Source organism: Chlorocebus sabaeus, chromosome 16, assembly GCF_047675955.1.
Source record: "Chlorocebus sabaeus isolate Y175 chromosome 16, mChlSab1.0.hap1, whole genome shotgun sequence".
In the NCBI taxonomy this organism is placed as follows: Eukaryota; Metazoa; Chordata; class Mammalia; order Primates; family Cercopithecidae; genus Chlorocebus; species Chlorocebus sabaeus.
Genome location: NC_132919.1, coordinates 3,304,414 through 3,316,949, shown reverse-complemented (window position 1 = coordinate 3,316,949; position 12,536 = coordinate 3,304,414). Strand labels below are relative to the sequence as shown.

The following is a 12,536-nucleotide window of genomic DNA, read 5'->3' as shown; positions in this document are numbered from 1 at the left end:
AAAGTAATGGAAACTTAGCAGCTAAAAACCACACCCACTTCTTAACTCAAGTTTTGTAGATCAGAAGTCCATGTGGGCTTGACTGCGTTCTATACTCGGTATCACAGTGCTAAAATCAAGGTGTTGTCTGGGCTGATTTTGTTCAGTTTTCATTTTTGGCTTTTTGGAGGTTTCCATGCCTGTGGCCTCTGGAACTGCCATATACTTCAGGGATTCTTCATGAAGTCCTACTCATGTTGCATGAAGCATATCTCTTAGCTGGTTGACATGGCTGTTACTACTCTATGTTGAAGCTTGACTTAGCTCTTATCTTGTTCAGATCTTACCAGTAGCCATGTAACTGCAATAGCAGATGGTATTCTATTTCATGTCAGTTTTCTGTCAGAGCTAGAATACTGTCAGAGGTAGAACATCTTATTTCAAAGATCTTAAACCCTGTTGAACTTCCCACTAAATTGCTTTTTCCTGTGTAAAGGATGCCTTTGGCTCTCACCTCATTTACAGAGAGTGCCTATTAAAAGGACGTGCTGATTCCATTCATTTCCCCAGGTTCTCTTTGGTGAATTGTTCAGGTTCACTCCAGAATATCCTTTTAAGAATATCACAGTACTCGGTATAAACACCAATAGACATTCTTGTCAAGAAATGAAGGGGGTCCATGCTTTTATATGTGATGGTGAGCTTTCATATTGCTATAAAAATCCTGAGCTCCTAGGCTAGACTCTAAACTTGTCAAAGGTAGATACTTCATTTCACTGCACTTTAGTGTCTAGCACACTGCACAGTATATAGGAAGTCCCTTTCAATTGCAACCACCCCCATGCAAAAAAAAAAAAAAAAAAAAAAAACAACTTTAGTGGATTTTTATATACTAATAGAGAATTATTAACACAACTGAAAAGTGGCTGGGTTTCTGACTTCAGGCCAAGCTTGATCTAGCTGCTCAAGAGATGACACAGTGATTTCTCTGCGTCCTTCTGGCCTGTCATAGTGTTGGCTTCATCTTAAGGCTCCACACTGTAGTCTCTCCAGAAGCTTCTGACTCTCCCCTTATGGTAGCAAGTTGTTTATTAAATTTCTGTAGACTCTACGTTCTTATACCACACTGTCATATTCTTAGATTTTTCTTCTCATTGCTCTTTCCTAAAAACTAACAAATGAGTCTTTGCATATAACCATTTCTGACTGGGTGACATGCCCATTGCAGAAATCCTGAACTACATAGTTGAGCAATAAAATATGCTGATTGGATTAAGTCAGTCACAGTTCACTCCTGGATCTGGGGATGGGGACAAATCCTATCCAAATAATGTGGCTAAAAATGGAATTTTCCTAAAGGATAATCTGGGTCTTTTTAGCAGAAATGGAGGCCAGCCTCAAAATAACAAATGCCCACTACCAGTACTCAGTAGATGGTTATTAAATAAATGAATAATGCTGTCACTTGATAGTAGTTTCTTGAGATAAACATGAATTACAATTTGCATTTTATAGGGGAAGAAACAGATTTGAAAGTGGTTAAACAATTTATTCAAGGAGGGAATAGGGAGATGTAGGTCATAGGGTACAAACTTGCAATTATGGAGGACGAATAAGTCTAGAGACTTAATGCACAGGGAGGTCTGTGGTTAATATTATTGTATTGTATATTAAGAGTTTGCTAAGAGTAGATTGTAGGTGCTTTATCGCACACAAAAAGGATAACTATGGAAGGTGATGGATACGTTAACTTGCTCGCTGTAGAAATGATTTCACTATATGTTTATAAAAGTATGTTGTATGTATATGAAAATATGCTGTATACCTTAAACGTATATAATAAAAATAAAAACCCAGTTTGCTCAAAGTCACAAAATATTAGTAAGTTGAGGTACCTGGGACTTTAATGCATGACTCCTGATTCTAATTCAATGTTTCTTTTTTCATTAAATTATGATGCTTATTTATTACACATGTGCATTTTATTATTATAATGTTGTAGACTGTTCTGGGGATTTAACCACTCTATACTATACATTCTAAGGAAAAAGTTTCAGATGGTCATTTATTATCAATTGTATGAGCTTGGCATATAATCTGTTCCTAAGTTGGAGAGAGTCAGAAGTTTTGTTTTCCTACCTGTAAAACTGCTTGAGAAATATCTTCTCTTCTTAAAATGTCTTCTTTATTACTGTATAAATAGAACTATGAGAGGTTGATATGGATAGTTATTTAAACATCAGCTTCCCTTTGTTAAATTTTATTTGTAGTTTACCAACATTTATTTTTTCTCCCATTTCAATATTGCTTAGCTGTTCTTGATTCAGCTGTTACACCTGGCCCATATTATTCGAAGACTTTTCTTATGAGGGATGGGAAAAATACTCTGCCTTGTGTCTTTTATGAAATCGTGAGTATTTTTAAAGTATTCTTCACAAAGCTATGTCAACAGAATATAAACATGCAGGCTATAATTCAGTTGAACTAGGAATTCTGTTAACAATTTAGTACTTTTAACACTTTGTTTGGTTTTAGTTCTGATATGAAAGTTGTTTATTTGTATAATATGAAGAGCCTACTATGTGCCAGGTACTGTGCTGGGTGTGAGGGATATAAAGTGGAATATAAATGATAAATGGCTCTTTCTCTCAAAGAGTTTGTAATCCCAAGTAGAATGGTACAGAAATGTTACACTGTGGTATGGTGAATGGCATGGTGGAGCTGGGTATGTGCAGGGTGCTAGAGAAGTAGGTAAGAAGGAAGGGGCAGATCAGGGAAAGATTTTCAAAGAAGGTGGTAACTTACCGTAGATCTTTAAGGACTAATAAGAATCAACTAAGCCAAAATGTGTTGGCGAGGGAAAGAAGAATATAGTCTAAGGTAAGGGAGCAGCATATGCATAGACTTGAAGCTAAGAGAGAGCTTCACTTGTTCAGGGAACTGAAAGTAGTTATAATTACCAAAGTGAAGAGTTAGGAACTGATTGGATAAGATTAGTGGTTCTGAAATTGGGGGAAGGCATAGTGGGGTGGGATATAAGGAAGAGGCTTCGTGACAAAGAAGTCTGGAGATTGCAAAGGAGGCTATAGAGCTACACACATTGAGGCTGTATAAGAGCTACATAAACTTTACTGTAAAGTTTGACCTTAATTCTGACACTGTCCTCAATTCTGAAATCAGACTTGGATTCCAGCATTTACTCCAGCATTTTCTAGTTTTATGACTTAAGTAAGCTGCTTAAATTACTTGAACTTCAGATTTTTAAAAAATATATAAAATGGGATGACAAATTCCTACTTCGAGAGGTTGTTAAGGAGATTAAATGATGAAACATGAATATACAGTGCATGACACATAGTAGGCGATCAAGAAAATTGTCAATTCCTATAATATCTTGAATGTGTATTACTTTTATCTAGTCTGATGGTTTTTTAAAAAAACTTTGTTAATGTCATGTACAGAAAAGTGTAAAATCATAACCGTACAGTTTGATGAAGTATCACAAAGTGAATGCCACCCAGGTTAAGAAATAGAACATTGCCATCACCCCCCAAATACCTTTGTGCTTCTTCCCATTCACTGCCTCTTGTCTTCTACTTGCAAGTAACCACTAACCTGACTTTTAATGTCATCAATTAATAAAAACAGTATCACACAGTATGTCTTTTTAAATATGTGATTTCCTTTATTTGACAAAATGTTTGTAAGATTCATCTATATTGTTGTGTGTAGCTGTAGCTCACTCATTTACATTGCTTTGTATAACATTGTGTTGCATGAATATCCCACAGTTTTCTATTTCACTGTTGTTGGGCATTTGGGTTTCTGGATTTTTGGCTGTTATGCATGATGTTCTATGAGCATTCTTGTCTATGCCTGTTATGCATTTGCATGTCTTTCTGATTGAAATATTCCCAGAAGTAAAATTGCTGGGTCATAGAGCATGTGTATATTCAAATACATTAGTTACTGCCAAAGCATTTTTCAAAGGATTATGTCAGTTTAAGTACTCACAGGCAGTGTGGGAGAGTTGTGGTTGCTCTGCATTCTTACCAACACTTAGTATTGTCCATCTTTTTTATTATGACCATTCTGGTGAGTCAATTTAGTGTTATGTCATTTCTTTACAATTCCCTGGTGAGTAATGAGGTTGAATACCTTTTCATATGCTATTTAGATATATTTTTTTGTAAAGTCTGTTCAGGCATCTTGCTGTTTTCTTCTCGAGTTATTTGTCTTTTTCTTACTGATTCTAGGAATTAAAAAAAACTATTCTGGGAATCAGTTTTCTGTCCATTATGTGCATTGCAAATATTTTCTCATATCCATGGTTTGCTTTTTCCCACTTAATGATGGCTTTTGATAAACAGAAGTTTTTCATTTTCATATAATCCTTTTATCAATCATTAGTCTTTCCCCTTATAATTAGTGCTTTTTGTGACTATTTAGTGAAAGCAATTTCAGAATGCTTTAATTTTATTCATAATTGAGAGGATTTGGAGATTGCTGATCTTTTTCTGATTTACTTGTCTCTAAAGGCATCGAACTTTTGGGTCCCAACTTAAGCTTCAGGTTGGAGTGGGAGTGGTTACTAGAATCTCTTTTCCTTGGGGGCCTAAGATTCCATTTTTCTGCTTCCCAACTATACAAGTCTGTGAAAGCTCTGCTCAGTTTCTTAGACTCTGAACTGCCTTTTTGTAATTTGCAGACATCTCAGGGAGAAAGTACACCCTAAATCAGGTTTCATCTGAGACTCCCACACTATCCTAGATGGGGAGTGGGGGTTCTCTGTGATTCCTCACTGTCTTGATATCTCTCTGATGCTTACGAGGAGATTTTTAACAAAACGTTTCATCCAGCTATCCTGATTGTCATCTGATGAGCTGTTTTGAATCACCCAGTCTGCTGCCTACTGAAAGTAGAATCCTGGGAATCTGATAAAAGAGTGGGTAATTTCATGTGTCATTCAGTCTTTGAATGAGCAACAACTTTGCTAGCTTGTAAAAGCCCTACCAATTGAGGGTCTTTCATCTGTTACAGGGCACCATGTGAATAACTATCTTTGTCTTGTTAGCAGTGGGGCCCTGACTCACGTGAAGGAATTTTTACAGCATTTTGAGATGACACACGTTTAGTTGATAATATAAATATTTAAAAAATTGAAATTCAGATGAAGTAATAACTAATTTTTTGATATTTATTTTTTAAAAAACAGGATCGTGAACTTCCAAGACTGATTAGAGGCCGAGTTCATAGATGTGTTGGCAACTATGACCAGAAAAAGAACATTTTCAAATGTGTTTCTGTCAGACCGGCATCTGTTTCTGAACAAAAATCATTCCAGGCATTTGTCAAAATTGCCGATGTTGAGATGCGGTATTATATTAATGTGATGAATGAAACTTAAGTAGTGATAAAAGGAAGTTTAAATAGCATAAATTATAGCAGTTTTCTGTTATTACTTAATTTACCATCTCCATAGTTTTATAGCTACTGTTTTCTTGTATTTCACTTGTTGAATTAAAGTATTTGAATTCTTTTAAACGTGGAGTTTTTGCAGTGTAATTTTAATGTTTTTATTAAAATGATATATTTGCTAAAATCCACAACCATCCTAGGTAAAAATGCTCACTATAACAGGAATAGATGATGCTTATTTAATATGGGATAATAATACATCTGAGTTAGCTCAAAAACCAGCATTGGGCTTAAGGGGGAAATATTAGAGGTATTTTAGAGGTATTTGCATTATCAGGAAAAAGACAAGTGTGCCCACTGTCAGTACTATTATTAAGCATTGTTCTGGAGCTGCTAGTCTGTGCGATTCATTTAATTACTTCAAATATTTAATGAAAATCTGCTTTGTGCCAGGCATTGTTGCAAATGCTAGAGACAAAGTAGCTTACAAAGTAACAAAAATTAGGGGTACCAGAAATGTTGGTGTACTTTGAACCAGGAGCTCATATATCATCATGTTTCTCCCATAACCATGATTCACGAGTCTGGAAATCAAGGAGTGGTAGCAGGGCTGACTTCCTCATTATTAGAACAACTAACGTACCCACGGAAGTTTTGCTCCCTACCCCCACAGTTTTGGGCTCTGTTGAATAACAGACCTTACTTTCGAAAAAGTCTTATTTGTAAGTAGTTTATTTGAGAATTTCACCTCATGCGAAGAAGTAAGGAATAGAGGGGCTGTTAAATAGGGAAGAAGGGAGACCAGTTACTAGGATGGCTTATTGAGTTGGCAACCACTAGGAGGGACTAAGGCATATGTGCATAAGCTCCCGGCACCTGTATTTAAGGGTTGACCAACACGGCAACCATGCCCTTGTACTTTCTGGTTGTGTCTGTGTAAGCACTGGGCTGTTTTTCCATGATTTTCCACTCCATGGAATCAGAGAAACCTTATGGCAGGGCACAAGAAGCAGATGGAATAGGCCTGAGGTAATACTGTCAGACCGAATCTATGTGAAGCTGGTCAAAGTCTGCGCAGAATTGGTTATTGCCACCGTGGCTGGAATACACGAGAAGATGGCTGAGAGGATTTGAAGTGGTGGACAAGAAGTGTCTGATACAATTCTTAAGGAAAGAATGTTTTACCTGAAGCGCTTCCATGGTTCCATTCTACTGAAAGTTGAGACTGCCATTTGGCAATTTTGGTTCTTTATGTTTCTGAATCAGTAGGCAAAAAAGGAGTTTACTGTACTGCCTGTGGTACTTCAGTCCCAGTTAACAATGGAAAATTGTGTTTCTCTGCATAATGAGGAAAGGGAAGACCATATCTGATATGCAGAGGATTCTTTTAGCTGTCACTTAGTAAAAGTTCATGGAACACTATTATAGCAACCCAAGAAAAACTAACACTGAGGATTCAGACTCACAAGGAATGTGGGTTGAATCTAGCTGAAGCTATGTAAAAGGGTGCATGGAATAGTTGTGGAAGAAGGAGTTGTAAATGTCAGTTGTGGTCTTGTGATCGGTTTTAGGGTAAGGAAAAGCTAGTATGAGGAGGTAATATGACACATGAAGAGTGGTTGAGATAATGACGGTGTCTAGTTATTAAGGTCTTCCTAGAGAGGTAAGGAGCTAGAAGTAGCTCAAAGGGCTGCAAATGTGAATTTACTTTTCCATAATTGCCTGAGGAAGAATTGAATGTGATCCGGGAGAGTTCATCTTTTCTCTTACTCGTGTCCTTTCACTATGTCTGTATATAGTTGGGTCATGGAAGTCTGATCCTTGCTGATTACCATTTTTCTCTCTCCTAGGGCCTATTTACAGGGAGTTGGGTTATAGTGAGAGATTCTGCCACCTGGAAGTATTTCCAAAGCATATGTCTTTCCATAGCGGTCCTCTATTCAAAGACCACTGATGGCTTGTTGTTGTCTACAGGATAAAACCTAAACTCTTACACCCTTAAGATATTTTAGGACATTTACGGCCTGGTCCCTGCTTGCTTCTGTGACTTCTCCAACCATTTTTTCTTCACTTCTCAAGATGTAGGCCCAAACCTCACAGGCATGCTCTCCATTCCCTAAGCAGGCAGTGATTAAGCACCCATCCCTGAGCTTCTCTCCGTTCTCGTGATCCCCCAAAGGGATCAGCAGCTGTAAATAGTCACTGTAAGGTGTAAGGTGTGATCAGCAGCTGTAATCAGTCACTATTGCCGTACTCTACGCTGATTTGTTCTAGAGAGGTCCTGTGTAATTACTTTGTTTTTAATGAGGTCCTCCAGGATCTAGGCTCCTCCGGGATGCACAGTCCCCTAGGGCCAGGGGTAGGTAGAAAAGGAGATGTCAGAAGGGTGGGTACAGACGTAGGTGATGACTACAAAGGCTGTTGCAACCAATAAAGGGGAGGAGGATTTTGGATCAGGGCCCTGGAGTTAACCTCAGACATAGAGTAAGTTGGGCAGGAGGGTGAATAAGCTGGTACCTTAGTATCCCTACAGCCTGAGGGTCTTGATTTCCCCAGTTGTGTGATGTTCTATAGGATCGTTCTTCAGACATAACTTTCCTTTTCTCCACCTCTGCCTTTCAAGAATTTTCTACATTCCAGAAATATTTTGATTTAATGTTCGCAACTTAATATCTTTCTATTAATGACAGTGTCCATTAATACTATGCAATGTCCTCTCTCATGATTGTAGATTTCAACATAATGACATCTCTATGAGATAGGCATTTAATACAGAGATTTCAAGCCCTCGGCCATATATTTGAATTACTTAAGGAGCTTACTTAAGGCCCCTTCCAGAGATTCTAATTGCATTTATTGGGGGATGGTGCCATAGTCTGTACTTTAAAAATGTATTATATGTCCTTACTACTCAGTGTGATCCACAGAACAGCAGAATTGGCATCACCAAATGTAAAGTTTTAACTTTCGAAATGTAGAGTATTAGGCCCTACATCAGACCTATTGAATCAAAATCAGCATTTAACAGGACCACCAGGTGGTTTGTAAGTCAGTTAAAGTTTTAGAAGCAGTGACCTTCGTGATTCTTGTTTTCAGTCCAGACTGAGAAGTATAGATTTACCAGGTGAAGATGATGAGAGGCATTATTGAGGGAGCAGCTGAAATGCATATTCCCGATCAGTGGCAGCATTCACACGTGATGTCTCTCCGGTTTGGAATTTCTAATAAGACCCTTGACACCAGAGATTGGTCCCACTCATTTCCCAAGGAGGCAGCCTTCTGAGAAAACGGGCATGTGAAACTTCGCTTGATGCCAGTTCCCTGCAGTACTAGCACAGTGTGTCCAAATGTGAAAACCTGTTAATGTGGCTAGATTAAACAGCAGCAGCAGGGTGAAAATCCCAGCAGTTAGACTCAGCTACATCCCTCTAGGAAAGGAGCTTCTCATATACCCTAATACCCTTCAGCTTGCTTAGCTCAGAGGCGTTCTGAGGTATGGATATCTGGAGAGGAAGTACAGCGAGGTCTCAAGGGTGGATATCCTCGTTCCCTTTCTCCCCAAACTATACAAACTTTCAGATACATTTCTTCATGTCAGTGTAACTGAACCGTGTAGACATCAGCACCAAAACCAAAATGACAGTGTCAACATGCATAATGGGCTGTCTTTTTAAAATAAAGAATAGGGTGGTTGGATGGTCTAACATTTTCCATAGGTCTGAAGTTTATCTCAGAATTTTGTAATAAACTGTCAAAACTAGTACTAAATGGTTAAGGCTAGTGAATTCTTAATTCCAGGAGGATTTAATAGGAGTAGTTATTCTAACTACAATGGGATTTGACTGCTTTAAAGTTGGAGGGGCCAGGTGCGGTGGCTCACGCCTGTAATCCCAGCACTTTGGGAGGCCAAGGCGGGTGGATCACCTGAGGTCGGGAGTCTGAGACCAGCCTGACCAACATAGAGAAACCCCGGCTCTACTAAAACTACAAAAGTTAGCTGGGCATGGTGGCGCATGCCTGTGATCCCAGCTACTTAGGAGGCTGAGGCAGGAGAATTGCTTGAACCTGGGAGACAGAGGTTGCGGTGAGCCGAGATCGTGCCATTGCACTCCAGCCTGGGCAGCAAGAGCAAAACTCTGTCTCAAATAAAATAAAAAATAAAGTTGGAGGAATGTATGTCTCAGCCTGAAGGACAGCTAACAAATACTAATGAAACATTGGCCATATCCAGTCACCATCCCAGGTGCTGGCATTGCTGCAGTCACGAAGGCAGTTATGGCCTTACCTGTATGGAGTTTACAATTTGGTAGGAAACTCAGCTATAAACAAGCAATCAAGGTCATTGAATGCTGCTGGATGAGTACAGCGTGCTGTGGAAACACAGAAGCAGGTCTTATCTGGTCTGGGCAGACAAGGAAGATTGAGCTGAGCCAGTGACATGTAATAAACCTGAAGGAGAAGCAGGGGTATGCCAAGTAAAAGGCAGAGAGAAGATGTTACACAGAAGGAACAGCAAATGTGAACGTCTGGAGGCAAGAAATTATGACTTCTAAGTCCAGAATTGCTGGAGAATGCTGATGCAAGAGTCACTGTGGGACCAGATGAGGCTGTGGAGGTAGGCATGGGTCAGACAATGAAATATCGTTTGCGTCCTTGAAAGGAATTTTGCCTGTATCTTAAGAATGATAAGAATCCATAAGGACTCTGAGCAGGAGAATGATGATCAGATTTTTGTGTTAGAATGCCACAGTGTGAATGGATTGAAGGCTAGTGAGCGTAGCAGCAGGGAGATGAAGTAAGAGACCATTCCAATAGTCCAGACAAGAAAAGACAGCAGCCTGTTGCAGACTGTGGCAATTGGGATAAGCAGTGGTTGAATTAGAAATAGAAGGAAGTACAGAATCTATATGACTTGCTAGGATTAGATGTTGATCTTGAGAGAAATAAATGAATGAAAGAAAACTCCCAGGTTTCTGACTTGAGCGTGGATTCCTTTTACTGCGATATGAGCGACTGGAGGAGCGGATTGGGAGAGTGGCAGGGTGAGATGAGTTTCATCTGGCATCTGTTAAGCTGTGTATGGTCACGATCCATGGGGAGATAATCAGGAAGCAACTGGTAATACAGTACTAATGATGAAAGGTTTACCCATGAAGTTTAGACGGCAATCAGTGTCACAGGGACAGGTGAACTCTTTCAAGGCTTGATCTGTAGAATTAGAACAGAATTTAGGAAAAATTCCCAGAAAACACCAATATATAAGATACCGTTAGAGAAGAAACCATTAACAGTTGTTAAGGAATGGCCAGTATGTGTCAGGAACCCAGTGTGATTGCACGGAAGCTCATAGATAAGAGTGTTTTAGAAAGAAAGCAGGAGTCAATCTTGTTACACATTATCAAAAGTGAGATCAGTGTGAAAAGTAGTGTGGATTTTGTGATGTGGCACATTTCTGATTATAGAGATAATTATAGAAATCTCTGAATATACGGACTGTTGTTAGGGAAAATGATGGTGAAATCAATGACTGAAGAACACCTATTGACAATGTATCGCAGGAATATATTTATTTTTATTGACGGTTTTAAGGGAACCTATTATATTCTCTTAAAGATACTGGAGACAGAGCATGATGGGACGAAATCAAACCAGCATCTCAGAGTTCCTGCTGCTGGGCCTGCCCATCCAGCCAGAGCAGCAAAACCTGTTCTATGCCCTGTTCTTGGCCATGTATCTTACCACCCTCCTGGGCAACCTCCTCATCATTGTCCTCATTCGACTGGACTCCCAGCTCCACACGCCTATGTATTTGTTTCTCAGCAACTTGTCCTTCTCTGACCTCTGCTTTTCCTCGGTCACAGTGCCCAGATTGCTGCAGAACATGCAGAACCATGACCCATCCATCCCCTATGCAGACTGCCTGACCCAAATGTACTTCTTCTTGTATTTTTCAGATCTAGAAAGCTTCCTCCTTGTGGCCATGGCCTATGACCGCTATGTGGCCATCTGCTTCCCCCTGCACTACACGGCCATCATGAGCCCCATGCTCTGTCTCGCCCTGGTGGCGCTGTCCTGGGTGCTGACCACCTTCCATGCCATGTTACACACTTTACTCATGGCCAGGTTGTGTTTTTGTGCAGACAACGTGATCCCCCACTTTTTCTGTGATATGTCTGCTCTGCTGAAGCTGGCCTGCTCTGACACTCGAGTCAATGAATTGGTGATATTTATCATGGGAGGGCTGATCCTCGTCATCCCATTCCTACTCATCCTTGGGTCCTATGCACGGATCGTCTCCTCCATCCTCAAGGTCCCTTCTTCTAAGGGTATCTGCAAGGCCTTCTCTACTTGTGGCTCCCACCTCTCTGTGGTGTCACTGTTCTATGGGACCGTTATTGGTCTCTACTTATGCCCATCAGCTAATAGTTCTACTCTAAAGGAGACTGTCATGGCTATGATGTACACTGTGGTGACCCCCATGCTGAACCCCTTCATCTACAGCCTGAGGAACAGAGACCTGAAGGGAGCCCTGGAAAGGGTCATTTGTAAAAGGCAAAATCCCTTCCTTCTATGATGGTGATACTTGGGAGTCTTACATGATTTTATCCAATAGATACATGGACATTAATCTTTCAATATTATTGCAGATCTCTTTTTTTCTCCACATGGAACTTTTTGTTTAAATGTAATATTACATAATTTCTGAGTAAGTAAAACAAATGTGGGGGGACATGTAGTTGAAGTAAGAAGGTGTTCTCAGTAACCTGCTAGGCAGATTTTCCTTTATGCTAATCCCAGGTGAAGAAAATCTTTAAAGATTGAAAATCTTTAAATTAAAATTTAAAACCTTTAAATTAAAAATTCTGTCTTCATTGTTAAGCCACCAATTTATCATGTGTACTTACAAAAACCCTGCAGGTCTGCATTAAATGATAGTCTGTTCTCTCATGTCAATAATAAAACCCAAACATCTCAGTCCCCTTCTTTGCTAAACAAAACTTCAGATTTTGAAAAAATATTTTTACTCATTTTCCTGAGCAAGTGTTCACATCAGCCTGTCTCCTAACCTTGTTTTCTTCTTAATTTTTATGTCTGCATGTCTTTTTACCTGACCCAAACCTAAAATGAGCTTTCTATTT

The 12,536-nt window shown here is 39.4% G+C and overlaps 2 protein-coding genes across 6 annotated transcripts in view; both read left to right on the top strand.

Annotated features, from left to right (window-relative positions):
- Positions 1–5,527, top strand: part of SPATA22 (spermatogenesis associated 22) — a 66,630-nt gene extending 61,103 nt beyond the window's left edge. For all 5 annotated transcript variants that reach the window (XM_037987473.2, XM_073004593.1, XM_037987474.2 and 2 more), the window contains 2 exons: positions 2,292–2,389; positions 5,195–5,527. In XM_037987473.2, the coding sequence (XP_037843401.2) occupies positions 2,292–2,389; positions 5,195–5,386 (290 nt within the window). In that variant the 3' untranslated portion in view covers positions 5,387–5,527. The remainder of the gene's footprint in view (positions 1–2,291; positions 2,390–5,194) is intronic.
- Positions 5,528–11,026: 5,499 nt separating this feature from the next.
- OR1E2 (olfactory receptor family 1 subfamily E member 2) lies at positions 11,027–11,971 on the top strand. The gene has a single exon (XM_008009854.3). The coding sequence runs from the start codon at positions 11,027–11,029 to the stop codon at positions 11,969–11,971; it is 945 nt and encodes a 314-aa protein (XP_008008045.3).
- Positions 11,972–12,536: the final 565 nt, after the last annotated feature.

Bases quoted from the DNA above. Each gene is read 5' to 3' on its own strand.
- OR1E2 (XM_008009854.3), top strand. From the start codon at position 11,027: ATGATGGGACGAAATCAAACCAGCATCTCAGAGTTCCTGCTGCTGGGC.